Consider the following 27,001-nt stretch of genomic DNA (forward strand, 5'->3'; position numbering starts at 1 on the left):
ATATATAGTGTACAAGGTTTTGGTTTAAATTATTGTGTTCAGGTCTTCTTGTTTCTGGGTTTGTTGTGTTCAGGTCTTCTTGTTTCTGGGTTTGTTGTGTTCAGGTCTTCTTGGTTCTGGGTTTGTTGCGTTCAGGTCTTCTTGGTTCTGGGTTTGTTGTGTTCAGGTCTTCTTGGTTCTGGGTTTGTTGTGTTCAGGTCTTCTTGTTTCTGGGTTTGTTGTGTTCAGGTCTTCTTGGTTCTGGGTTTGTTGCGTTCAGGTCTTCTTGGTTCTGGGTTTGTTGTGTTCAGGTCTTCTTGGTTCTGGGTTTGTTGCGTTCAGGTGTTCTTGGTTCTGGGTTTGTTGTGTTCAGGTCTTCTTGTTTCTGGGTTTGTTGTGTTCAGGTCTTCTTGGTTCTGGGTTTGTAATGTTCAGCTCTTCTTGGTTCTGGGTTTGTTGACTGTACTGTAGAGAACAGAGGGGTCCTCCTCAGATGCTTGTGCTGCTGTGGGTCTGAGGAGAGAGAAACAGAAATGAAACAAAGAGTGGCACCCCAAATGCACCCTTTATAGTGCACTACCTTTGACCAGGGCCTATAGGGCTCACTAAATAGGAAATAGGGTGCCATTTAGAACACAGTCAAAAAAGTCATCATCAAATCACTCCCTCATTATAGACATGTCATAGTAATTGTATTGAGATGTCCATTGTTGGGTTGGTAGTTTTAAGAAATGACATCACTAGTGGTCACTTGGGGTCAACTGTTTTGCATATTGACGACATCTCCTACAATAAGCAGCAGCATATGAATGACCTTATTGCAGAATATGCTCACAGGGTGGCAGCACTGGGGAAGTTGAATTTCAGAGCAGAGTACTGGACATCCTCATCCTGTTTCTGGGTTTGAGGCAGTTGGACGGTGGAGTACAGAGGCACTTCCTGGTTTTTGGAGTGAGAGAAGTGGACGCTGGCGTAGTGAATGTCATCCTGGTTGTCTGTGGGGTTGTCCGTAGGACTCTTGACCACGCTTGAGACGTTGTCATACACTGGACCAGAGTCTCCCTGATGGGACGAGTGGGCAGACAACATGAGGAAGGAAATGTTCCACAAAGAATACACAGTCATCTTCTGATTCCAACAGACTCACCTGTCCATCGTCTGCTGTGTGTCTTGTGTCAGAGGGGGATTTGGAGGCCTTCTTCCTGTTTTGCACATTAATTAATTAATTAATTAATTAATGATGTTAACAACAAATCAGACTGCTACATTTAAGTAATGAACATAAAAATATGCATTTTCACTCACCTGAAACACATGAGTCCAGAGAGACAGAGGATGAGAACCAGAACAACAACTATGATTCCTACAGCTGCAGTCAGAACTGTTTGTTTCACTATAATAAAATATGGATGATATGAGTACATGGTATGATATAATAAACTTAAAATAAACTTAAATACAGGACATTAATACAATACTTGTTAAGGGATCTTATAACCCAATGTATAGTTATAAACTAAGGTTTAATAAGACAAAGTATATTGATTAAGATTAGATTGAAACATGTAGTTTTGTATTGAAGATGTAACTTTACCTGCTACAATGATCATCAGAGCTGTAGAGTTCTTAGATGCTATTGTATTCTGGGCCTCACAGTAGTATTCTCCTCTGTCCTCAGAGGTGATGTTAGTGATGCTGTAACTCTGTCCTGATGCTTTTGGTGAGGTTACGTTCTTCTTGTACCAGGTGTATTTGTCCACAGGTGGGTTGGCATCACTGCTGCAGGTCAGAGTCACTGAACTGCCCTCCACTATTTCACCAGAGGGACTGACTGACACTGAGGTGCTCTTTGGGCCGTCTGGTAAAGGAGAATTTGTCAGAAGGATATGACAGTAGTATATTTATGACCGTAGTATATTTACAAATGTCATGTCAAAAATAAATGATCTGTTAAGTCAGAGAACTATCTAAAACTCTAACTTACACAAAACGTTAATAAATACAGATGGAGATGTTATGCTTTAGGACTAATGCATTTAATTCCAATTGTTTTGCTACCTTATCATTCAAACACTGAGCTGTACTTTACTCACACTTCACATCCATGTTTATGGTCCTAGACCTGTCTGTCCCCATCTCATTCTGGGCCTCACAGTAGTACTCTCCAGTGTCAGATGACTGGATTTGATTGAAGACATGCTGTGGTCCTGTCATACTCTGATAGCCACCTCCATTCTTCTTGTACCAGGTGTATTTGTCCACAGGTGGGTTGGCATCACTGCTGCAGGTCAGAGTCACTGAACTGTCCTCCACTATTTCACCAGAGGGACTGACTGACACTGAGGTGCTCTTTGGTTTGTCTGATGTAAAAGATTAATTTCCCAAAGCCTTAATGTCACAATACTTTCATAATAATTCTAAGATTTTACAGTAATATAGACAATGAGTAAAAAAGGCTTTTTGTTCTGTAATGATTGATAAAGTAAGATGCATGATACTTGCTAAGTAGTATATTGTACTTATAAGGGCACAAGGTGAGACACAGATGCAGACACAGGAGGCAGATGGTCAGAGTCCAAGATGTTTATTAACAATCCAGAAAGGGTAGGTAAGAGAATGGTTGTGGACAGGCAAAAGGTCAAAACCAGTTCAGAGGTACAGAATGGCAAGCAGGCTAGAGGTCAGGGCAGGCAGAATGGTCAGGTAGGCGGGAATGGAGTCCAGAAAAACAGGCAAAGGTCAAAACCGGGAGGACTAGTAAAGGAGAATAGAAAAGCAGGAGCACGGGAAAAACACGCTGGTTGACTTGAATATACAAGACGAACTGGCACAGAGAGACAGGAAACACAGGGATAAATACACTGGGGAAAATAAGAGACACCTGGAGGGGGTGGAGACAATCACAAGGGCAGGTGAAACAGATCAGGGCGTGACAGTACTATTGTACTGTACTCACACACTGCAGGAGAGCTGAGACCATCGTGGCCTTTTACAGCACAGTAGTAGCTGTCTGCATCCTCACTGCTGATGGAGTACATGGGGGAGGAGGCCTTTCTTACAGGTTGTCTGTTCTTGTACCAGATGTAGGTGGGGTTGAAGTTGTTAGTCAGAGTGCAGGTGGTGCTACAGGTCAGTGTCCTCTGTCCCTCTGCAGCAGGAGTCACCTTCACCTGCAGACCTGAAACAATATGTATAAAACCACATACACCTCTGTGTTAACAGGATGGTTCATTTATTTTCTCCTGTAATTCAATATGATTTACAGTTGTATCATACAGTGTAGTATTACCTGTGACAGTCAGAGTTGTTCCTGGGAAACTATGACCCCATTCAAAGTTGTCTGTTTTAAAAGTGAAGCGATACTCAGCTGAGTCCTACCTCGCCCTGCTTTCGACAAATCTGACCTTGACTCCATTTTGTTACTCCAAGCCTATAGACAGAAACTGAAACAGGAAATGCCCGTGCTCAGATCTGTCCAACGCTGGTCTGACTAATCGGATTCCACGCTTCAAGATTGCTTTGATCACGTGGAATGGGATGTGTTGCGGGTAGCCTCAGACAACAACATTTATGAATACGCTGACTCGGTGAGCGATCAAACAAGCAAAGCGTTAGTATCGAGACAAAGTAGAGTAGCAATTCAACGGCTCAAATATGAGACGCATGTGGCAGGGTCTACAGTCAATCACGGATTACTAAAAGATAACATCAATGTCTTGCTCCCAGACAGAATAAACAACTTGTTTGCTCGCTTTGAGGACTATAGTGCCACTGACATGGCCCGCTATCAAAACCTGTGGGCTCTCCTTCTCCGTGGCCGACGTGAGTAAAACATTAACCGTGTTAACCCTCACAAGGCTGCCGGCCCAGACAGCATCCCTAGCTGTGTCCTCTGAGCATGTGCAGACCAGCTGGCTGGTGTATTTACAGACTTATTCAACCAATCCCTATCCCAGTCTGCTGTCCCCACATGCTTCAAGATGGAAACCAGTGTTCCTGTTCCCAAGAAAGCTATCTGAACTAAATGACTATTGCCCCATTGCACTCACTTCTGTCATCATGAAGTGCTTTGAGAGACTAGTCAAGGATCATATCACCGCCACCCTACCTGTCACCCTAGACCTACTCCAATTTGCTTACCGCCCCAATAGGTCCACTGACGATGCAATCACCATCACACTGCACACTGCCCTATCCCATCTGGACAAGAGGAATACCTATGTAAGAATGCTGTTCATCGATTACAGCTCAGCATTTAACACCATAGTACCCTCCAAACTCGTCATTAAGCTCGAGACCCTGGGTCTCGAACCCGCCCGGTGCAACTGGGTCCTGGACTTCCTGACGGGCCGCCCCCAGGTGGTGAGGGTAGGAAACAACATCTCCACCCCGCTGATCCTCAACACTGGGGCCCCACAAGGGTGCGTTCTCAGCCCTCTCCTGTACTCCCTGTTCACCTATGACTGCATGGCCATGCACGCCTCCAACTCAATCATCAAGTTTGCAGACGACACTACAGTGGTAGGCTTGATTACCAACAACAACGAGACGGCCTACAGGGAGGAGGTGAGGGCCCTCGGAGTGTGGTGTCAGGAAAATAACCTCTCACTCAACGTCAACAAAACAAAGGAGATGATCGTGGACTTCAGGAAAATGCAGAGGGAGCACCCCCCCTTTTAAGTTCCTCGGCGTACACATCACGGACAAACTGAAATGGTCCTCCAACACAGACAGCGTGGTGAAGAAGGTGCAACAGCGCCTCTTCAACCTCAGGAGGCTGAAGAAATGTGGCTTGTCGCCTAAAAGACTCACAAACTTTTAAAGATGCACAATCGAGAGCATCCTGTCAGGCTGTATCACCGCCTGGTATGGCAGCTGCTCCGCCCACAACTGTAAGGCTCTCCAGAGGGTAGTGAGGTCTGCACAACGCATCACCGGGGGCAAACTACCTGCCCTCCAGGACACCTACACCACCCGATGTCACAGGAAGGCCAAAAAGATCATCAAGGACAACAACCGCCCGAGCCACTGCCTGTTCACCCCGCTACCATCCAGAAAGCGAGGTCAGTACAGGTGCATCAAAGCTGGGACCTAGAGACTGAAAAACAGCTTCTATCTCAAGGTCATAGACTGTTAAACAGCCATCACTAACATAGAGAGGCTGCTGCCAACATACAGACTGAAATCTCTGGCCACTTAAATAAACAGACTTAATAAAAGGTATCACTAGTCACTTTAAATAATGTTTACATATCCTACGTTACTCATCTCATATGTATATACTGTATTCTAGACCATCTACTGCATCTTGCCTATGCCACACGGCCATCGCTCATCCATATATTTATATGTGCATATTCTCATTCATCCCTTTACATTTGTGTGAATAAGGTAGTTGTTGTGAATTTGTTAGATTACTTGTTAGTTATTACTGCATTGTTGCAACTAGAAGCACAATCATTTCGCTACACTCGCATTAACATCTGCTAACCATGTGTATGTGACAAATAACATTTGATTTGAATAGTTGACATATTATTCTTGTTAGTAAGTATAGTTTGTTTTGCTTTTTTCATTGAAACACTTGAAAACAAGGTGATGCATCTCAATAGATTTCATCCTGCAAAACCTCAAATAAATAAATAAAGATTTGAAAAGGAAAGAAAAGTAGTATATAGAATGTTACTGTACCTGTGACAGAGTAACTCCAGGATCACCAGTATATAGAATGTTACTGTACCTGTTACAGACAGAGAGACTCCAGGATCACCAGTATATAGAATGTTACTGTACCTGTGACAGACAGAGTGACTCCAGGATCACCAGTATATAGAATGTTACTGTACCTGTGACAGACAGAGAGACTCCAGGATCACCAGTATATAGAATGTTACTGTACCTGTAACAGACAGAGTGACTCCAGGATCACCAGTATATAGAATGTTACTGTACCTGTTACAGACAGAGAGACTCCAGGATCACCAGTATATAGAATGTTACTGTACCTGTGACAGACAGAGTGACTCCAGGATCACCAGTATATAGAATGTTACTGTACCTGTTACAGACAGAGTGACTCCAGGATCACCAGTATATAGAATGTTACTGTACCTGTGACAGACAGAGAGACTCCAGGATCACCAGTATATAGAATTTTACTGTACCTGTGACAGACAGAGTGACTCCAGGATCACCAGTATATAGAATGTTACTGTACCTGTTACAGACAGAGTGACTCCAGGATCACCAGTATATAGAATGTTACTGTACCTGTTACAGACAGAGTGACTCCAGGATTGCCATAATATTTCCCTCCAGGATGATCTGTTATAAATCTGAACTTGTACGTAGCTGAGTCTCTCTCTCTCAGGTCTCTGATTGTCAGGGGGTGTCCATTCGGATTATCTCTATAGTACGTCACACGACCTTTGTAGTCTGGGTCATCACTCAGACTCACAGGTTTCCCCTCAGCATCATTTTTTGTGAACCAGAAGGTTTTTGTGACTCTACCACTTGGATATGTGTAGGAGCAGGACAGCTCCACTTTTGACCCCTTAAAGGCACAGATACTCTTCTTGGTGTAAGTCACACTCCAGCCAGTCTGACCCAGTACCACTGAAACATTCACACAAGGGTATTACCTAATGGCTTACACTAACAGTAGGGTTTTGTCCACACTTTGTGTCTGTAGTTGCTGAGTTGAGTGTGAATGGAAACTACAGCTACACTTATTGAGGTGTGAAATGCAGCTATAAAAGTGAAGTGGAGATTCCTAACAGACGACACCACTGAACACACCAGAATAACATTAAGATCTGTATGCTTTTAGAAATGTCTACGGATACTATAATACAATTATGAATGATAACATACCTGTCACAGACCAGAGACAGACCACCAACACACTTCCTGCTGTTCTCAAGGCCATTGTTGCATCTCCCACCCTGCAGTCTTAGAAACATAAACAACAACTCACTCTATAGCTGGTGAATAACTCCACCTGATACATTGAAGTAGAAACTGTAAATGGGGTACAGGGCCTCATTACTGAAAATGAACCAGGCTCATATTGTGTTGTGCTGTATTGTGTTACGGATGTAGGATATAATTTGATCACTCTTTAGTTGTAGAGAATTTTCCTGCTCAGCAGGAACTGCAATCTTGTAGTGTATTCAAGGTTTAAAAAGGCTTCTAAGGTTTGTAATTTTCACTTTAAAATATCAGACTTGATTTGCCCTAACAAAAACGGTGTAAACCACCACATTAATTATAATCTACATAATAATTAACTTGTCCTGTTGCAGGATTATATTTAAGATCCTACACCTGTATATGGTTGTGTGTGTGAATACTGTCTGTCTATTGCACTATGGATCAACATCATCAATAACAACAACTACAGTAGTACTGTAAACACATATTTCTACATTGATTGTTCTGAAGCTGTTTAATTCTCAGAACCACAAATATAGGAGGATTAATGTTCAATCCTCTACGGTCCGTCAAGCTGTACAGCAGCCTAAAGACTGACCACCAGGTTCAATGATAACTCCTATCCCCAAGCTGTGAGGATAAACAGTAAGTGACTCTCACTCACACATACACACACACACCACACCTTTTATATAATAATTATATGGACTGGGGGCCCTGATCCTAGATCAACACTGTGGCAATATGACACTTTATGAATACTGGCCCTGATGTAATCACCAAAACACAGCTCAAAACATAACAAGAAGTAAAATTATACATTACCCTCAAGAATATGACTAATGACTAAAAACAAATAACCAAAAACTATATTTCAAGATATCAAGAGTACTTACAGACTGAAGGGGAGAGGTCTTGTACAGTGAGTCAACTGACTGGTAGTGAGTGGGAACTGCTAGTAAGTGTCAGTTCAGTGGTTGATACATATTTATAGTAGTCAGAACACAGAACGCTGATACAGAACTGTCCTTTCCTTCCTCTTTAAGACATTAACATGCATGAGGACCAGAACAACACGTCAGAAAGAGGTGTTACTGTATTTCAATAGAAAATGTACAACAGACTGAATATCTAGTTGACTTTCTTCATTTGAGGAGTGGGTTTACATTTTCTAAATGTGGCCCATTTCCAATGTATTATATTGACTAAATACAGAATCATGTTTACTGTAGCCTACTATATGGAATGTTTATAATATATTAGAATGTGTTGCCTTGTCCCTCTGAGTTCTACATGGAACAGGTCAAAGTTCCATTTACATTTGGTCAGTTCCATGATGTCATTCATTCTATTCTACAAACCCATTCAATTTACTCTCATCAAAGTGCTACTGACGGAACATTGTTCTGGACTAGATCTCCGCCTAGTGGCATCTCAACATTACTGCAGCCGTCAAATATTTATGTCCTCAATAATGTTGGACTAATAACAACATTACAAACTGTAAATGAATCAGATAGAATGGTGAACAACAACAAAAACTATATTTCAAGATATTGTCAAGTGTACTTACATAGTGAAGGGGAGAGGTCTTGTACAATGAGTCAACTTACTGGTAATGCATGGAAACTGACAGTAAGTGTGAATTCTGTGGTTGATACATATTTAAAGTATTTAAGACACAAGTATCTGATGCAGAACTTCCTTCCTCTTTAAGTCATTAACATACATGAGGACCAGACCAGCACATCAGAAAGGGGAGGTTTTATTTCAATAGAAAATACACAACAGACTGCATATCTAGTTGTATTTCTTCATTTGAGGAGTGGGTTTACATTTTCTAAATGTGGCCCATTTCCAATGTATTATATTGACTAAATACAGAATCATGTTTACTGTAGCCTACTATTTCGAATGTTAAATAATATCTTATAATGTGTTGCCTTGTCCCTCTGAGTTCTACATGGAACAGGTCAAAGTTCCATTTACATTTGGTCAGTTCCATGATGTCATTCATTCTATTCTACAAACCCATTCAATTTACACTCCTCATCAGCTGTATCAAAGTGGTACTGAACGTTCCAGTGTTCTAGACTAGAGCTCCTCCTACTGGCATCTCAACATTACTGCACCATCCTAATAATAATGTCCTCAATAATGTTGGACTAATAACAACATTACAAACTGACAATACATCAGATAGAATGGTGAAACACAACACTGGCTACTACTTGACAAAGTCACATTTAAGCACACAAACACTAGTAACGAAATCCTACATGGAGCCTTCACCGTGCACCGTCACTTTAAGAGCGCAGCAGCAGTCAGGAAAGAGGAAATCAAGACGGCTCTTCCGACCTCGTCAGTTGGCTGTTCAGTTTTGAACGTGTTTTTCTAACTCTGCGGAAGTCTTGTTTAGTTTCAGCGTGCTTAGGTTATGAAAGTTGATCTCCTTTGTTATCGCGCTCCTCCTGACGAGTTTGGACCATTCTATCCTCTGATCTAATCGATTACTAGCAACATTGTTACAAGTTTTTGTCAAGCAAACAACCGAGGATTGTGTCAGACGGGCATATGCACGTTCAAGCCTGGACGCAACAGCTAAGACCATCTCTCTTTCTTCTTCAGTTCATTACACTGAATATGTTCTCTTTGTGCTGCCCTCTCTGTTATGTTCAGTGCCTTCAGTGTACTAATAATGCACTTTAGGACTGTTTGACCTTTTAGTTGAAGGGTGATGGCGTGAATTTGTTTTGAACTGTATTGATTTTGTGTGGGACTATCGACATTTGGCCAAGAAGAGTTTTGGACATTTTAATGACTTTTGTCTATACACACACACATTCATACCCGTGGATTGATGGCAGCATTCACGCAAAACTGAACGCGCGAACCACTGCTTTTAATCAGGGCAAGGTGACCGGAAACATGACCGAATACAAACAGTGTAGTTATTCCCTCCGCAAGGCAATCAAACAAGCTAAGCGTCAGTACAGAGACAAAGTGGAGTCACAATTCAACGGCTCAGACACGAGAGGTATGTGGCAGGGTCTACAGTCAATCACGGACTACAAAAGGAAAACCAGCCCCATCGCGGATCACGATGCCTTGCTCCCAGAGAGACTAAACAAGTTTTTTGCTCGCTTTGAGGACAATACAGTACCACTGACATGGCCCACTACCAAAACCTGCGGGCTCTCCTTCACTGTAGCCAACGTGAGTAAAACATTTAAACGTGTTAACCCTCGCAAGGCTGCAGGCCCAGACGGCATTCCCGGAGGCGTCCTAAGAGCATGCACAGACCAGCTGGCTGGTGTGTTTACGACATATTCAATCAATCCTTATCCCAGTCTGCTGTCCCCACATGCTTCAAGAGAGCCACCATTGTTCCTGTTCCCAAGAAAGCTAAGGTAACTGAGCTGAATGACTACCGCCCTGTAGCACTCACTTCCGTCATCATGAAGTGCTTTGAGAGACTAGTCAAGGACCATATCACCGCCACCCTACCTGTCACCCTAGACCCACTCCAATTTGCTTACCGACCCAATAGGTCCACAGACGACGCAATCGCCATCACACTGAACACTGCCATAACCCATCTGGACAAGAGGAATACCTATGTAAGAATGCTGTTCATCGATTACAGCTCAGCATTTAACACCATAGTACCCTCCAAACTCGTCATTAAGCTCGAGACTCTGGGTCTCGACCCCTCCCTGTGCAACTGGGTCCTGGACTTCCTGACGGGCAGCCCCCAGGTGGTGAGGGTAGGAAACAACATCTCCACCCTGCTGATCCTCAACACTGGGGCCCCACAAGGGTGTGTTCTGAGACCTCTCCTGTACTCCCTGTTCACCCACAACTGCGTGGCCATGCACGCCTCCAACTCAATCATCAAGTTTGCAGGTGACACTACAGTGGTAGGCTTGATTACCAACAACGACGAGACGGCCTACAAGGAGGAGGTGAGGGCCCTCGGAGTGTGATGTCAGGACAATAACCTCACACTCAATGTCAACAAAACAAAGGAGATGATTGTGGACTTCAGGAAACAGCAGGGTTAGGGGTTAGATACGTCTACATCCTGTGGTTTCCACAAAGTGTTTTAAAAGGATCCCGGGGACATAATCTTCTCCTTATTGGTACACTCAGACCTTATGAACAACCAGGACCAAAAAGGTCAAATAGGTTGTGCTTATATTTATCCTGTTTCAGATGTAGGTGTGTAACCTGTACAGTGTGTGTGTGGTGTGAAATGGAAATGTGTTTTTTGCATATCCCACTCCCACTGAGACACCCTCAGGGAGGAGAAAGGGTTGCATATTCAACTGTTTCTCTGTTAGAAAATGGACAAGAACAAAGATGGTGTGGTCACCATTGAGGAATTTCTGGACAGGATGCCCATATTTAGCCCACAGCCTCCACCCCTAGCTCTCCTCTATCCCCAAACACAGACTCATTAGGGCTGTCAGGGGGGTAAAACGTACCCCTTCATGGATCTCCACTCTCCCATCCGGTCCAATATCTACTGTTTGTTTATGGAATTCTGTGTGATTATTTAGTTAGTTACTAACTAAATAAGCCAATTTGTGTATATTGCTGATTCGTTATGGAAACCAGAGTTCGTGCAGATAACCAAGACTTTTACGACGTTCAGATGAGACTGAGGTCAAGAATAATGGATGACTGAAATGTAAGATATTTTTAGATCTGTAAGAGTTATTTCGGAAGACGGAACTCCTTTAAATAAGCTTCTCTGTGGTGCCCCAGGTTATTAGTGAGTTAATTGTTGCATGATTTAATTGATTATTTGATTGAATTAAACATTAGGTAATGGATTTGATAAAATAGCATGTCATCACATTAATGACAGTCAGACACTACAAAGTGATAAGAAACGTTGCATCCGAACATTGAGGTAAAATATTACCATAACTTTGTCATAAAACCAATAATAAATGTATATGAACATATCAGGTAAATATGATGTATCATCTTACAGTACTGTATACTGTAATAGAATAGTACAGTACTGTATAATGTAATAGAATAGTACTGTATACTGTAATAGAATAGTACAGGACTGTAGAATAATAGAATAGAAACAGTACTGTATACTGTAATAGTACAGTACTGTATAATATAATAGAAAAGATATGGTATTGTATAATGTAATAGAATAGAAACAGTACTGTATACTGTAATAGAATAGAAACAGTACTGTATAATGTAACAGAATAGTACAGGACTGTATAATGTAATAGAATAGAAACAGTACTGTATACTGCAATAGAATAGAAACAGGACTGTATACTGTAATAGAATAGTACAGTACTGCAGAATGTATTAGTATTGTAGAATGTATTAGTACTGCAGAATGTATTAGTACGGTATACTGTAATAGTACAGTACTGTATAATGTAATAGAATAGTACTGTACTGTAGAATGTAATAGTACAGTACTGTAATAGTACAGTACTGTAGATGGTAGTAGAATTGAAACAGTACTGTATACTGTAATATAAAGTACAGTGCTGTAGAATGTAATAGTACAGTACTGTAGAATGTAATAGTACAGTAGAATGTAATAGAATAGTACAGTACTGTAATAGAATAGTACAGTATACTGCAACAGAATAGTACTGTAGAATGTACCGTAATAGAATAGTACTGTAGAATGTAACATAAGTGTACTGTACAGGACTGTAGAATGTAACAGAATAGTACAGTACAATAGAATGTAATAGTACAGTAGAATGTAATAGAATAGTACAGTACTGTAATATAATAGGACTGTATAATGTAATAGAATAGTACAGTATACTGCAACAGAATAGTACTGTAGAATGTACCGTAATAGAATAGTACTGTAGAATGTAACATAAGTGTACTGTACAGGACTGTAGAATGTAACATAAGTGTACTGTACTGTAGATTGTAACAGAATGGTACTGTAGAATAGAAGTATTGTTCCTGTGAGCGAACATCAAGAAGTAATTAAAACATATTTATAATGTTCTCAGCCTTCATATAAAATATAACTGTCCATCGAGGCTATTTCAGAAATTCAAAGCAAAGTCATTGTGTTCAGATTCTGTTCCATGTTACTTAAAAAATGAATGGAAAAATATTTAACATACAAATTATTTACAAGGTTCCCCCTCTTATTCATCATCGTTTAAAAGGCAAAACTGACCCTAGATCAGCACTGCAACTAAGTGTGAATACAATAGTCCTGTGGCTCAGTTGGTAGAACATGGTGTTTGGGTTCAATTCCCAATGGGGCCACCGGCATGAAAGATGGATCCACACATAATAACTCACTTTGGATGAAAGCATTTCTAAATGGCATATCATGATATATTATTATAACACTTAGTTGGACTAGACAGGTCCAGATATACAAGGTTTCTGTCAAACTTGTTGTGTTCAGGTCTTCTGGGTACTGGGTTTGTTGTGTTCAGGTCCTCTTGGTTCTGGGTTTGTTGTGTTCAGGTCCTCTTGGTTCTGGGTTTGTTGTGTTCAGGTCCTCTGGGTTTGTTGTGTTCAGGTCCTCTTGGTTCTGGGATTGTTGTGTTCAGGTCCTCCTGGGTTCTGGGTTTGTTGTGTTCAGGTCCTCCTGGGTTCTGGGTTTGTTGTGTTCAGGTCCTCCTGGGTTCTGGGTTTGTTGTGTTCAGGTCCTCCTGGGTTTGTTGTGTTCAGGTCCTCTGGGTTTGTTGTGTTCAGGTCCTCTGGGTTCTGGGTTTGTTGTGTTCAGGTCTTCTTGGTTCTGGGTTTGTTGTGTTCAGGTCTTCTGGGTTTGTTGTGTTCAGGTCTTCTGGGTTTGTTGTGTTCAGGTCTTCTGGGTTTGTTGTGTTCAGGTCTTCTGGGTTTGTTGTGTTCAGGTCTTCTGGGTTTGTTGTGTTCAGGTCTTCTGGGTTTGTTGTGTTCAGGTCTTCTTGGTTCTGGGTTTGTTCTGTTCAGGTCTTCTTGGGTCTGGGTTTGTTGTGTTCAGGTCTTCTTGGGTCTGGGTTTGTTGTGTTCAGGTCTTCTTGGTTCTGGGTTTGTTGTGTTCAGGTCTTCTTGGTACTGGGTTTGTTGTGTTCAGGTCTTCTTGGTACTGGGTTTGTTGTGTTCAGGTCCTCTTGTTTCTGGGTTTGTTGTGTTCAGGTCTTCTGGGTTTGTTGTGTTCAGCTCTTCTTGGTTCAGGGTTTGTTGACTGTACTGTAGAGAACAGAGGAGTCCTCCTCAGCTGCTTGTGCTGCTGTGGGTCTGAAGAGAGAGAAACAGAAATTAAACAGAATCTGCATCCCCCCAAAAAACCTTCATATACTCTTTATAGTGCATTACTTTGACCAAGGCCTATATGGCTCTGGTGAAAAGTAGTGCACTAAATAGGGAATAGGGTTCCATTTGGAACACAGAACAGTTCATCAAAACCACCACTCTCTCATTATATTGTTGGGTTTGTAAGGAAATTACATCGCTAATGGCCACTGAGGGTCAACTCTTTCACTTATTAATGACATCATGGTCTTCTCGTTCAATAAGCAGCAGCATATGAATGAGCTGTAATCAAGAATATAGCTTGTTTACAACCAAATCTAAAAACATATGTAACTGGAATGTTATAGGAGGGTCCAGATTTTTTGGGGGCGAATTCACTCTTTTTTGAGGAACTATCCCCAACCATCTATTCACTTCCTCATCCTCGTTGTTCAGTGGGCTCCAAAAACACCCCAAAACATCCTTTTAAAAACAAAAGCTCTAAGTAGTCTATAGTGATGCTTGTCTTTAGATGTTGTACACATGAAATTGTGTCATTCAGAACTTTATCCGCAACGTTATGTTCCATGTTGTTGAGACTTGAACGATGCCTCTCGTCCGTTCTAGCAGCATGATACACAGAGAATAGAACAGTTGGATGGGGAAACAGCACGAGTCACACAAAATGGAATATAACGTTGTGGATAACGTTTGGAATGACACAATTTCATGTGTACAACTGTTACATCTAAAGACCTGCATCACTATACTGAGAGCTTTCTGTTTCTAAAAGACAGTATTTGGGAGTTCTTGGAGCATTTGTTCATGTTTTTTCAGAGCCTCCGTACTGCACAACGAGGATGAGGAAGTGAATTGCTGGTTGGGGTAAGTTTCTCTAAAACAAGTGAAGTCGCAATAAAAGGTGTCTGGACCCTTCTATAACATTTACATCAAAAACTGAAATTTGGTTGTAAAAAAAGCCAACTTCTCCTTTAATGTGGTGTATCCACAATGCTCTAGAATTGGCTCTATGTTATTTTAATGGCAGAATATGCTCACCGGTTGGCAGCACTGGGGAGGTTGAATTTCACAGCATCGTACTGGACATCCTCGTCCTGTTTCTGGGGTTGATGCAGTTGGACGGTGGAGTACAGAGGCACTTCCTGGTTTTTGAAGCGAGAGAAGTGGACACTGGCATAGTGAACATCATCCTGGATGACGGTGGCTGCTGTCTTTGTTGCAGTAGGGGCCATGGCCATGCTTGAGACGTTTTCATACACTGGACTAGAGTCTCCCTGATGGGAAGAGAGGACAGACAACATAATGAGTAGAAATGTTCCACAAAGCAATACAAATAATCTGATTGTAACAGACTCACCTGTACATTCTCTGATATGTCTCTTGTGTCAGAGGTGGATATGGAGGCCTTCTTCCTGGTTTGCACATTAATTAATACATTTATTATTTAATGAATTAATGAACAAATGAAGTTAATAAAAAAAGAGTTAGAGTGAAATAATCTTTAAAAGAATCACTCACCTGAACCACATGAAGCCAGAGAGACAGAGGATGAGAACCAGAACAACCACTATGATTCCTGCAGCTGCATTCAGAACTGATGTTTGTTTCCCTATAATAAAATATGAATGATATGAGTACAATAGTACAATATTTGTTAACTGATCTAATCTCAATGTATATATAATTATTAAACAAAGTATGATACGCTAAAGTATAATTATTAGTATTAGATTGAAATGTAATTTTGTGTTGAAATATTGAAGATGAAAGTTCACCTGGTAAAATGATCATCAGAGCTGTAGAGTTCCTAGATCCTCTTCCATTCCAGGCCTCACAGTGGTAATGTCCATTGTCCTTAGACTTGAACTTACTTATGTTGTACATCTGTCCAAATCCATTTAGAAAAGTCTTATTTTGAAAGTACCAGATGTATTTGTCCACAGGTGGGTTGGCATCACTGCTGCAGGTCAGAGTCACTGAACTGCCCTCCACTATTTCACCAGAGGGACTGACTGATACTGAGGTGTTCTTTGGTTTATCTGATGTTAAGGAGAATTTATCAGAGGGTTATGACAGTAGTATATTTACAAATTAAACGTAAAAAAATAAATTAGAATTTTTCAGATGATTATAATGGTCATGATATGTCAAAATCTGTGAAGCCAGACTATTAAAAATAGAATCCACTAACACAAAACATTAACAGGAACACATGTGATACTGAGCTGTACTTTACTCACATCTCACATTGATGTTGATATACTCAGACCTCCCTGTCTTAATCCCATTCCAGGCCTCACAGTAGTACTCTCCAGTGACTGAGGACTTGATATGATTGAAGACAAGATGTGGTCCTGTGGTCATATAGGTGGTTGATGGATAGTAGACTCCATTCTTCTTGTACCAGGTGTATTTGTCCACAGGTGGGTTGGCATCACTGCTGCAGGTCAGAGTCACTGAACTGTCCTCCACTATTTCACCAGAGGGACTGACTGACACTGAGGTGCTCTTTGGGCCGTCTGGTAAAGGAGAATTTGTCAGAAGGATATGACAGTAGTATATTTATGACCGTAGTATATTTACAAATGTCATGTCAAAAATAAATGATCTGTTAAGTCAGAGAACTATCTAAAACTCTAACTTACACAAAACGTTAATAAATACAGATGGAGATGTTATGCTTTAGGACTAATGCATTTAATTCCAATTGTTTTGCTACCTTATCATTCAAACACTGAGCTGTACTTTACTCACACTTCACATCCATGTTTATGGTCCTAGACCTGTCTGTCCCCATCTCATTCTGGGCCTCACAGTAGTACTCTCCAGTGTCAGATGACTGGATTTGATTGAAGACATGCTGTGGTCCTGTCATACTCTGATAGTCACCTCCATTCTTCTTGTACCAGGTGTATTTGTCCACAGGTGGGTTGGCATCACTGCTGCAGGTCAGAGTCACTGAACTGTCCTCCACTATTTCACCAGAGGGACTGACTGACACTGAGGTGCTCTTTGGTTTGTCTGATGTAAAAGATTAATGTCCCAAAGCCTTAACGTCACAATACTTTCATAATAATTCTAAGATTTTACAGTAATATAGACAATGAGTAAAAAAGGCTTTTTGTTCTGTAATGATTGATAAAGTAAGATGCATGATACTTGCTAAGTAGTATATTGTACTTATAAGGGCACAAGGTGAGACACAGATGCAGACACAGGAGGCAGATGGTCAGAGTCCAAGATGTTTATTAACAATCCAGAAAGGGTAGGTAAGAGAATGGTTGTGGACAGGCAAAAGGTCAAAACCAGTTCAGAGGTACAGAATGGCAAGCAGGCTAGAGGTCAGGGCAGGCAGAATGGTCAGGTAGGCGGGAATGGAGTCCAGAAAAACAGGCAAAGGTCAAAACCGGGAGGACTAGTAAAGGAGAATAGAAAAGCAGGAGCACGGGAAAAACACGCTGGTTGACTTGAATATACAAGACGAACTGGCACAGAAAGACAGGAAACACAGGGAACAATACACTGGGGAAAATAAGAGACACCTGGAGGGGGTGGAGACAATCACAAGGACAGGTGAAACAGATCAGGGCGTGACAGTACTATTGTACTGTACTCACACACTGCAGGAGATCTGAGACCATCGTGGCCTTTTACAGCACAGGAGTAACTGTCTGCATCCTCACTGCTGATGGAGTACATTCGGGAGGAGGCCTTTCTTACAGGTTGTCTTTTCTTGTACCAGATGTAGGTGGGGTTGAAGTTGTTAGTCAGAGTGCAGGTGGTGCTACAGGTCAGTGTCCTCTGTCCCTCTGCAGCAGGAGTCACCTTCACCTGCAGACCTGAAACAATATGTATAAAACCACATACACCTCTGTGTTAACAGGATGGTTCATTTATTTTCTCCTGTAATTCAATATGATTTACAGTTGTATCATACAGTGTAGTATTACCTGTGACAGTCAGAGTTGTTCCTGGGAAACTATGACCCCATTCAAAGTTGTCTGTTTTAAAAGTGAAGCGATACTCAGCTGAGTCCTACCTCGCCCTGCTTTCGACAAATCTGACCTTGACTCCATTTTGTTACTCCAAGCCTATAGACAGAAACTAAAACAGGAAATGCCCGTGCTCAGATCTGTCCAACGCTGGTCTGACTAATCGGATTCCACGCTTCAAGATTGCTTTGATCACGTGGAATGGGATGTGTTGCGGGTAGCCTCAGACAACAACATTTATGAATACGCTGACTCGGTGAGCGATCAAACAAGCAAAGCGTTAGTATCGAGACAAAGTAGAGTAGCAATTCAACGGCCCAAATATGAGACGCAAGTGGCAGGGTCTACAGTCAATCACGGATTACTAAAAGATAACATCAATGTCTTGCTCCCAGACAGAATAAACAACTTCTTTGCTCGCTTTGAGGACTATACAGTGCCACTGACATGGCCCGCTATCAAAACCTGTGGGCTCTCCTTCTCCGTGGCCGACGTGAGTAAAACATTAACCGTGTTAACCCTCACAAGGCTGCCGGCCCAGACAGCATCCCTAGCTGTGTCCTCTGAGCATGTGCAGACCAGCTGGCTGGTGTATTTACGGACATATTCAACCAATCCCTATCCCAGTCTGTTGTCTCCACATGCTTCAAGATGGAAACCAGTGTTCCTGTTCCCAAGAAAGCTAAGCTATCTGAACTAAATTACTATCGCCCCATAGCACTCACTTCTGTCATCATGAAGTGCTTTGAGAGACTAGTCAAGGATCATATCACCTCCACCCTACCTGTCACCCTAGACCCACTCCAATTCGCTTACCGCCCCAACGGGTCCACTGACGATGCAATCGCCATCACACTGCACACTGCAGTATCCCATCTGGACAGGAGGAATACATATGTGAGAATGCTGTTCATTGACTACAGCTCAGCATTTAACACCATAGTACCCTACAAACTCGTCATTAAGCTCGAGACCCTGGGTCTCGACCCCGCACTGTGCAACTGGGTCCTGGACTTCCTGACGGGCCGCCCGCTGGTGGTGAAGGTAGGAAACAACATCTCCACCCTGCTCATCCGCAACACTGGGGCCCCACAAGGGTGTGTTCTGAGACCTCTCCTGTACTCCCTGTTCACCCATGACTGCGTGGCCATGCACGCATCCAACTCAATCATCAAGTTTGCAGACGACACTACAGTAGTAAGCTTGATTACCAACAATGACGAGACGGCCTACAGGGAGGAGGTGAGGGCCCTCGGAGTGTGGTGTCAGGAAAATAACCTCTCACTCAACGTCAACAAAACAAAGGAGATGATCGTGGACTTAAGGAAACAGCAGAGGGAGCACCCCCCCTTTTAAGTTCCTCGGCGTACACATCACGGACAAACTGAAATGGTCCTCCAACACAGACAGCGTGGTGAAGAAGGTGCAACAGCGCCTCTTCAACCTCAGGAGGCTGAAGAAATGTGGATTGTCACCTAAAACACTCACAAACTGTTACAGATGCACAATCGAGAGCATCCTGAAGGCTGTATCACCGCCTGGTACGGCAGCTGCTCCGCCCACAACCATAAGGCTCTCCAGAGGGTATTGAGGTCTGCACAACGCATCACCGGGTGCAAACTACCTGCCCTCCGGGACACCTACACCACCCGATGTCACAGGAAGGCCAAAAAGATAATCAAGGACAACAACCACCCGAGGCACTGCCTGTTCACCCCGCTAACATCCAGAAGGCGAGGTCAGTACAGGTACATCAAAGACTACTGCATCTTGCCTATGCCGCACGGCTATCGCTCATCCGTATATTTATATGTACATATTCCCATTCATCCCTTTACATTTGTGTGAATAAGGTAGTTGTTGTGAATTTGTTAGATTACTTGTTAGTTATTACTGCATTGTTGCAACTAGAAGCACAATCATTTCGCTACACTCGCATTAACATCTGCTAACCATGTGTATGTGACTAATAAAATTTGATTTGATTAGTTGCCATATTATTCTTGTTAGTAAGTATAGTTTGCTTTGCTTTTTTCATTTAAACACTTGAAAACTAGGTGATGCATCTCAATAGATTTCATCCTGCAAAACCTCAAATAAATAAATAAAGATTTGAAAAGGAAAGAAAAGTAGTATATAGAATGTTACTGTACCTGTGACAGAGTAACTCCAGGATCACCAGTATATAGAATGTTACTGTACCTGTGACAGACAGAGAGACTCCAGGATCACCAGTATATAGAATGTTACTGTACCTGTTACAGACAGAGAGACTCCAGGATCACCAGTATATAGAATGTTACTGTACCTGTTACAGACAGAGTGACTCCAGGATCACCAGTATATAGAATGTTACTGTACCTGTGACAGACAGAGTAACTCCAGGATCACCAGTATATAGAATGTTACTGTACCTGTTACAGACAGAGAGACTCCAGGATCACCAGTATATAGAATGTTACTGTACCTGTTACAGACAGAGAGACTCCAGGATCACCAGTATATAGAATGTTACTGTACCTGTAACAGACAGAGACTCCAGGATCACCAGTATATAGAATGTTACTGTACCTGTTACAGACAGAGAGACTCCAGGATCACCAGTATATAGAATTTTACTGTACCTGTGACAGACAGAGTGACTCCAGGATCACCAGTATATAGAATGTTACTGTACCTGTGACAGACAGAGAGACTCCAGGATCACCAGTATATAGAATGTTACTGTACCTGTGACAGACAGAGTAACTCCAGGATCACCAGTATATAGAATGTTACTGTACCTGTGACAGACAGAGAGACTCCAGGATCACCAGTATATAGAATGTTACTGTACCTGTTACAGACAGAGAGACTCCAGGATCACCAGTATATAGAATGTTACTGTACCTGTTACAGACAGAGAGACTCCAGGATCACCAGTATATAGAATGTTACTGTACCTGTTACAGACAGAGTGACTCCAGGATCACCAGTATATTTCCCTCCAGTATGATCTGTTATAAATCTGAACTTGTACGTAGCTGAGTCTTTCTCTCTCAGGTCTCTGATTGTCAGTCTATTCTTCTTATCTCTATGGTACGTCACACGACGATTGTAGTCTGGGTCATCTCTCAGACTCACAGGTTTCCCCTCAGCATCATATTTAGTGAACCAGAAGGTTGTTGTGATTGTATGAACGCTGGGATATGTGTAAGAGCAGGACAGCTCCACTTTTGACCCCTTAAAGGCACAGATACTCTTCTTGGTGTAAGTCACACTCCAGCCAGTCTGACCCAGTACCACTGAAACATTCACACAACACAAGGGTATTACCTAATGGCTTACACTAACAGTAGGGTTTTGTCCACACTTTGTGTCTGTAGTTGCTGAGTTGAGTGTGAATGGAAACTACAGCTGCACTTATTGAGGTGTGAAAAGAAGCTATAAAAGTGAAGTGGAGATTCCTAACAGACGACACCACTGAACACTCCAGAATAACATCAAGATATGTATTCTTTTAGAAATGTCTAAGGATACTATAATACAATTAAGAGTGAGACCATACCTGCTACAGATCAGAGAAAGACCACCAACACACTTCCTGCTGTTCTCAAGGCCATTGTTGCATCTCCCACCCTGCAGTCTTAGAAACATAAACAACAACTCACTCTATAGCTGGTGAATAACTCCACCTGATACATTGAAGTAGAAACTGTAAATGGGGTACAGGGCCTCATTACTGAAAATGAACCAGGCTCATATTGTGTTGTGCTGTATTGTGTTATATGGTTGTCTATGTGAATACTGTCTGTCTGTAAGTCTATTGTACTATGTATGTAATGTGTGTGATGTGTTGCATGTCTGTCTACGTCTGTCTATTTAAGATGACATGATGTATGATGCAAGAAAAAAAGATCTAATGGATAAAATAAAGTCATAATCATCATCAACAACAACAACAACAATCACTTATTGAACAGATGTGTAGAACTGTAAACACATATTTCTACATTGATTATTCTGAAGCTGTTTTATTCTCAGAACCCCAAATATAGGAGGATAAATGTTCAATCCTCTACGGTCCGTCAAGCTGTACAGCAGCCTAAAGACTGACCACCAGGTTCAATGATAGCTCCTATCCCCAAGCTGTGAGGATAAACAGTAAGTCACACACACATACCTTTAATATCATCATTATATGATAGTGTCTGTATTCACAAAGTGTCTCAGAGTAGGATCTAGGATTAGTTTTCCCATTTAGATCATAATTATATGGACCAGCAGGACCTGATCCTAGATCAGCACTCCAAGTCTGAGACCCTTGAGTACATGACTTGTGGCTAAAAACAAACAACTATATTTCAAGATATCAAGAGTACTTACAGACTGAAGGGGAGAGGTCTTGTACAGTGAGTCAACTGACTGGTAGTGAGTGGGAACTGCTAGTAAGTGTTGGTTCTGTGGTTGATACATATTTATAGTAGTCAGAACACAAGTAGCTGATGCAGAACTGTCCTTTCCTTCCTCTTTAAGTCATTAACATACATGAGGACCAGACCAGCACGTCAGAATAGTGTTTACTATAGCCTGCTATTTGGAATGTTTATAATATCTTAGAATGTGTTTACTATAGCCTGCTATTTGGAATGTTCATAATATCTTAGAATGTGTTTACTGTAGCCTACTATTTAGAATGTTTATAATATCTTAGAATGTGTTTACTATAGCCTACTATTTAGAATGTTTATAATATCTTAGAATGTGTTTACTGTAGCCTACTATTTAGAATGTTTATAATATCTTAGAATGTGTTTACTATAGCCTACTATTTGGAATGTTTATAATATCTTATAATGTGTTTACTATAGCCTGCTATATGGAATGTTTATAATATCTTAGAATGTGTTTACTATAGCCAACTATTTAGAATGTTTATAATATCTTAGAATGTGTTGCCTTGCCCCTCTCAGTTCTACATGGACAAGGTCAAAGTTCTATATATATTTATTATTATTTATCTAAGCCTTATTTTTCCAGGTAAGTTGACTGAAAACACATTCTCACTTACAACAACAACCTGGGGAATAGTTCAAAGGTAAGAGGAGGGGGCATGAATGAGCCAATTCAAATAAGGGGATGATTAGGTGGCATGAGCGACAGATCAAGAATTTTAGCTAGGACACTGGGGTTAACACCCCTACTCTTACAACAAGTGCCATGGGATCTTTAGTGACCACAGAGAGTCAGGACACCCATTTAATGTCCCATCCAAAAGACAGCACCCTATACAGAGCAATATCCCCAATCACTGCCCTCGGGCATATAATAATTTTGATCTGAGGAAAGAGTGCCTCCTACTGGCCCTCCAACACCACTGCCAGTAGGTTCTGGTCTCCCATCCAGGGACTGACCAGGGTGAACACTGCTTAGCTTCAGAGGCAAGCTAGCAGTGGGATGCAGGGTGGTATGCTGCTGACAGCTGGTAAGCTCCATGGACTTGTATGTAAGCATTTCACGGTAACCTTTTGATTAGATTTTCATTCTATTCTACAAACCCATTAAAATTTACACTCATCAGCTGTATCAAAGTGGTACTGAAGATTCCAGTGTTCTAGACTACAGATCTCCCTATTGGCATCTCAACATTACTGCACCATCCTAATAATAATGTCCTCAACAATGTTGGGATAATAACAACATAACAAACTGGAAATGAATCAGATAGAATGGTGGAACACAACACTGGCTACTTGACAAAGTCACATTTAACCACACAAACACACACGTTTGTAGTAGTACAACATGCCAATATCATTCTGTTGCACTGGGTACGTCCAAAATGACACCCCAATCCCTATAGTGCACTACCTCTGACCAGAGCCCAATGGGCATGGTATGACTGTGTGCATGTGTTTGCCTTCTCAACTTGATTGGCCTGCAGCCCTGTCAATCACCCTTCACACTGCTGTTCATCCAACCAATCAGGGTACTTGGATGCGCTGCAGGACACCGCCTCCCCTCACCTTTAGTTAGTGCACGGCATCTTCAGTCTTGAGAAGAAGTGTTGTGTTGCTGACAGACTTTTGACATGCAGTTCCTTACTGAAGTGTGAGACCAGCGAATATAACCACACAATAATATAAAACATCTTCAAATGGAAACAGCTGTGTCTGTATGTATGTGGTGGTGGTGACCATCAAGAGTAGAGTGACGGGCCTCAACACCATGTTCTGACCAGACAGAACTATAGTGGACAGAACCTAAACCAATCAGCATTAAGTACGTAGCGGGTCTCGGCATTGTCAGCTAACCGCTCAGATGAGATCCAGCTGTTTATACATGTAAAAACGGTCTGGATGACCTCTACTAATCCCTAGGTACTGACTCAGGAATGTGTGAAGGACCACAGGGATGTCTGACAAAGGGTTGTTATTGTGACCACAACAAGGCCCTCCGGTTCACTTTGGGTTCTTATACAACAGGATTTCTAGGAGGAAAGAGATACATGGAAATAGAATTAAACCTTCTCTCCAGCTGCCTCTTACCCGTTGTGCATTTTGTCCCTTCCTGCCTCCCGTCCAGGATGATTACATCATGCAGTCAATGCATCTGTTCGACGTCATTTAGTGACACTTCCTGTGGGTGTGGCATACCAGAAGGGACGCCCATATTTACCCCCACTGCCCCCGCCCCATGCTCTATCCAAAAACAGACTCAATGGAGATGTCAGGGGGGTAAACGATACCTCTCCATTGGATCTCCACTCTCCCATCCACCCCTCACCCCTCTCTTCCTACCTGGGAAAGTTTCACACTAGTTAGGGGGTCATGAAACATATGACATCACATTCTCACTAAACGATGTATTCTATTCTCTAACTACTACTTGGACAAAATGGTGGATATTCATCTAAGGACAAAGGCTTTAAATGAAGAAATAAACTGTGAGCTATATTAACAATCATGGAACATTCCGGTATGTTCCATCTTTCTGTGTTCCGGAGTGGAATGCCCTCGCTGATGGAACTACCTTCAACACTCCAAACATCCATGATGTCATATTGTGTCTGTATCATGTGTTTTAAAATGGCAATAAATAATATTTCATGTAACAGGACATTTGCTCCTTCTGAAAGTGTCTGTGTTTATTTTGTACAGATGATGATGATATTGAAGGTGAATAAACCACTATTGCCCTCCAAACCAATGTAAATGTATTATTTGTAGTTACTGTATGTACTGTACACTATAAGAGGTGAGATTTTGAAAGCTTTTCATTTCCTCTCCACTGAAGAAACTGTTATAACAAGGTGGAAACAATGACAATGAAGTTTATTCTGAAAAGACTACAAAAATATCACACTTCACACATTTTTTAAAGCAATAAGAAACGTTGCATCAAGCAGAACTCTTTCCTGGACATTGAGGCAAAATTGTGCCTTAACTTGTCATAAAAACTATTTAAGAAATCACACAAACGTATATTATGTGTATCATGTTACAGTACCATATGAAGTAATACAGTAGTTCATATTTAGTCTCACAAGTCTGATGATTTTTTCAGACAGATTGTTACGCCCCTGAAAAAGGGGGAGAAATAATCACGAGCGTGATATGGTATCGTTTCCTCAATAACCTTTAGTGCAATCATTTTACAAAAGTAACACATTTTACAGAACAACAGATCTACAGGAAAGAGCTAGTGTTGTAGGGTACAAGGCTTATTCAAGTCACAACAGTATACACTAATTCACTGAAACATATACTAATATCAATGTAACTGTCAAGCACAAAGCTTTAACTCAGTAAACCATAACTCAATTTATCAACAGTCAATAAAGTGTTTGAAAAACCATTATACAAACAACACCGCAAAATATCTTATTAATAACAACGCACATGTTCATTGATGATCGACATAAAATGGCAGCTACTCTCAGTACGAAGCTATCCTTCATGCAACCGAGCAGAGCTCATATTACTCTCAGAAAACTTAACTCTAACTTCCTCAAGATGTTACTAAGACACACCTAAACACTCTTGACATGTTAGCGAGTTATTACATTTAAATGACTCTGTTTAATCTTCAATAACGTACCTGAAAAAGGGGAGAAATAATCACGAGCATGATATGGTATCGTTTCCTCAATAACATTCAGTGCAATGAGGAAAAACCCGCGATTTCCCCGCGAACTTGGGTGGAGACCAGAGCAATCGATCTCAGGCTCATAGATTAAGAGCATTTAGTAGATCACAGATTAACACTTTTCCCCTTCAATTAGGCACCACAAAATAAAGTAATCAATGTAATGTTTACACATTCCTTTTACAATTCTTACCCTTTGTACGCTTGACGGATTTTAACTTTTTAACACAATTATATGAATGTTATCAATCTCTATCAACTAATATAGAATGCATGATCTTTTTAACCTTAGATGTTTTAAGATCCTCACATACTATGAACTTACTAATACTTTTTAATGTATAACAGGCTATGAGTATTTCCTTTAACCTGTCACAATAACATATAACAAAATAATAGTAATGTAAAATATAACTGAACATCGAGGCTGACTAATTCAGATATATAACGTTTTGGTCAAAAGTTCTTGTAATCAGATACCGAGTTTGCTTTAAGAAATATTCAAAAAAAATTGTTACTTATTAAATATTTACAAGGTTCATTTCTTATTCATCACAGTTTAATAAAAGGCTAAACTGACCCTAGATCAGCACTCTTATTCTAAGTGTGAATAGAGTAGTCCTGTGTGACTCAGTTTGTACAGCATGGCTCACAGGTTCCATTCCTGCTGGGACTTCCCATATGAAGGATCTATGCACCATGAC

General features: G+C 41.4%; 2 protein-coding genes across 3 annotated transcripts in view; both read right to left on the bottom strand.

The window, feature by feature from the left end:
• Nucleotides 1–233: 233 nt before the first annotated feature.
• LOC106601636 (B-cell receptor CD22) lies at nucleotides 234–8,647 on the bottom strand. Of its 2 annotated transcripts, XM_045712629.1 has the most exons (10): nucleotides 7,809–8,642; nucleotides 6,853–6,930; nucleotides 6,250–6,594; nucleotides 2,936–3,157; nucleotides 2,073–2,339; nucleotides 1,574–1,837; nucleotides 1,285–1,372; nucleotides 1,127–1,181; nucleotides 815–1,041; nucleotides 234–492 (listed from the first exon to the last, which is right to left on the bottom strand). In XM_045712629.1, exons 2-10 carry the CDS (start codon nucleotides 6,905–6,907, stop codon nucleotides 411–413), a joined length of 1,605 nt encoding a protein of 534 aa, XP_045568585.1. In that variant the 5' UTR covers nucleotides 6,908–6,930; nucleotides 7,809–8,642; the 3' UTR covers nucleotides 234–410. The 2 variants fall into 2 exon arrangements, with proteins under 2 accessions (XP_045568585.1, XP_045568586.1); XM_045712630.1 differs by lacking the exon at nucleotides 6,250–6,594 and having other exon boundaries at nucleotides 307–492; nucleotides 7,809–8,647.
• A 5,304-nt stretch (nucleotides 8,648–13,951) lies between these two features.
• Nucleotides 13,952–27,001, bottom strand: part of LOC106601625 (B-cell receptor CD22-like) — a 37,457-nt gene continuing 24,407 nt past the window's right edge. Inside the window, exons 9-14 of the mRNA XM_045712628.1 lie at nucleotides 16,419–16,697; nucleotides 15,954–16,217; nucleotides 15,697–15,787; nucleotides 15,536–15,590; nucleotides 15,217–15,452; nucleotides 13,952–14,163 (exon numbers count right to left, since the gene is read on the bottom strand). Of these exons, the coding sequence (XP_045568584.1) occupies nucleotides 14,097–14,163; nucleotides 15,217–15,452; nucleotides 15,536–15,590; nucleotides 15,697–15,787; nucleotides 15,954–16,217; nucleotides 16,419–16,697 (992 nt within the window). The 3' untranslated portion in view covers nucleotides 13,952–14,096. The remainder of the gene's footprint in view (nucleotides 14,164–15,216; nucleotides 15,453–15,535; nucleotides 15,591–15,696; nucleotides 15,788–15,953; nucleotides 16,218–16,418; nucleotides 16,698–27,001) is intronic.

This window comes from Salmo salar, unplaced genomic scaffold (genome assembly GCF_905237065.1).
Source record: "Salmo salar unplaced genomic scaffold, Ssal_v3.1, whole genome shotgun sequence".
Classification (NCBI taxonomy): Eukaryota; Metazoa; Chordata; class Actinopteri; order Salmoniformes; family Salmonidae; genus Salmo; species Salmo salar.

Coding starts and splice junctions, on each gene's coding strand:
- LOC106601636 (XM_045712629.1), bottom strand. CDS start 6,907: ATGGCCTTGAGAACAGCAGGAAGTGTGTTGGTGGTCTGTCTCTGGTCT. Junction 1,838..2,072: donor CATAAACATGGATGTGAAGT/GTGAGTAAAGTA, acceptor CTCCTTTACCAG/ACGGCCCAAAGAGCACCTCA. Junction 493..814: donor TTCCCCAGTGCTGCCACCCT/GTGAGCATATTC, acceptor CTCTCTCCTCAG/ACCCACAGCAGCACAAGCAT.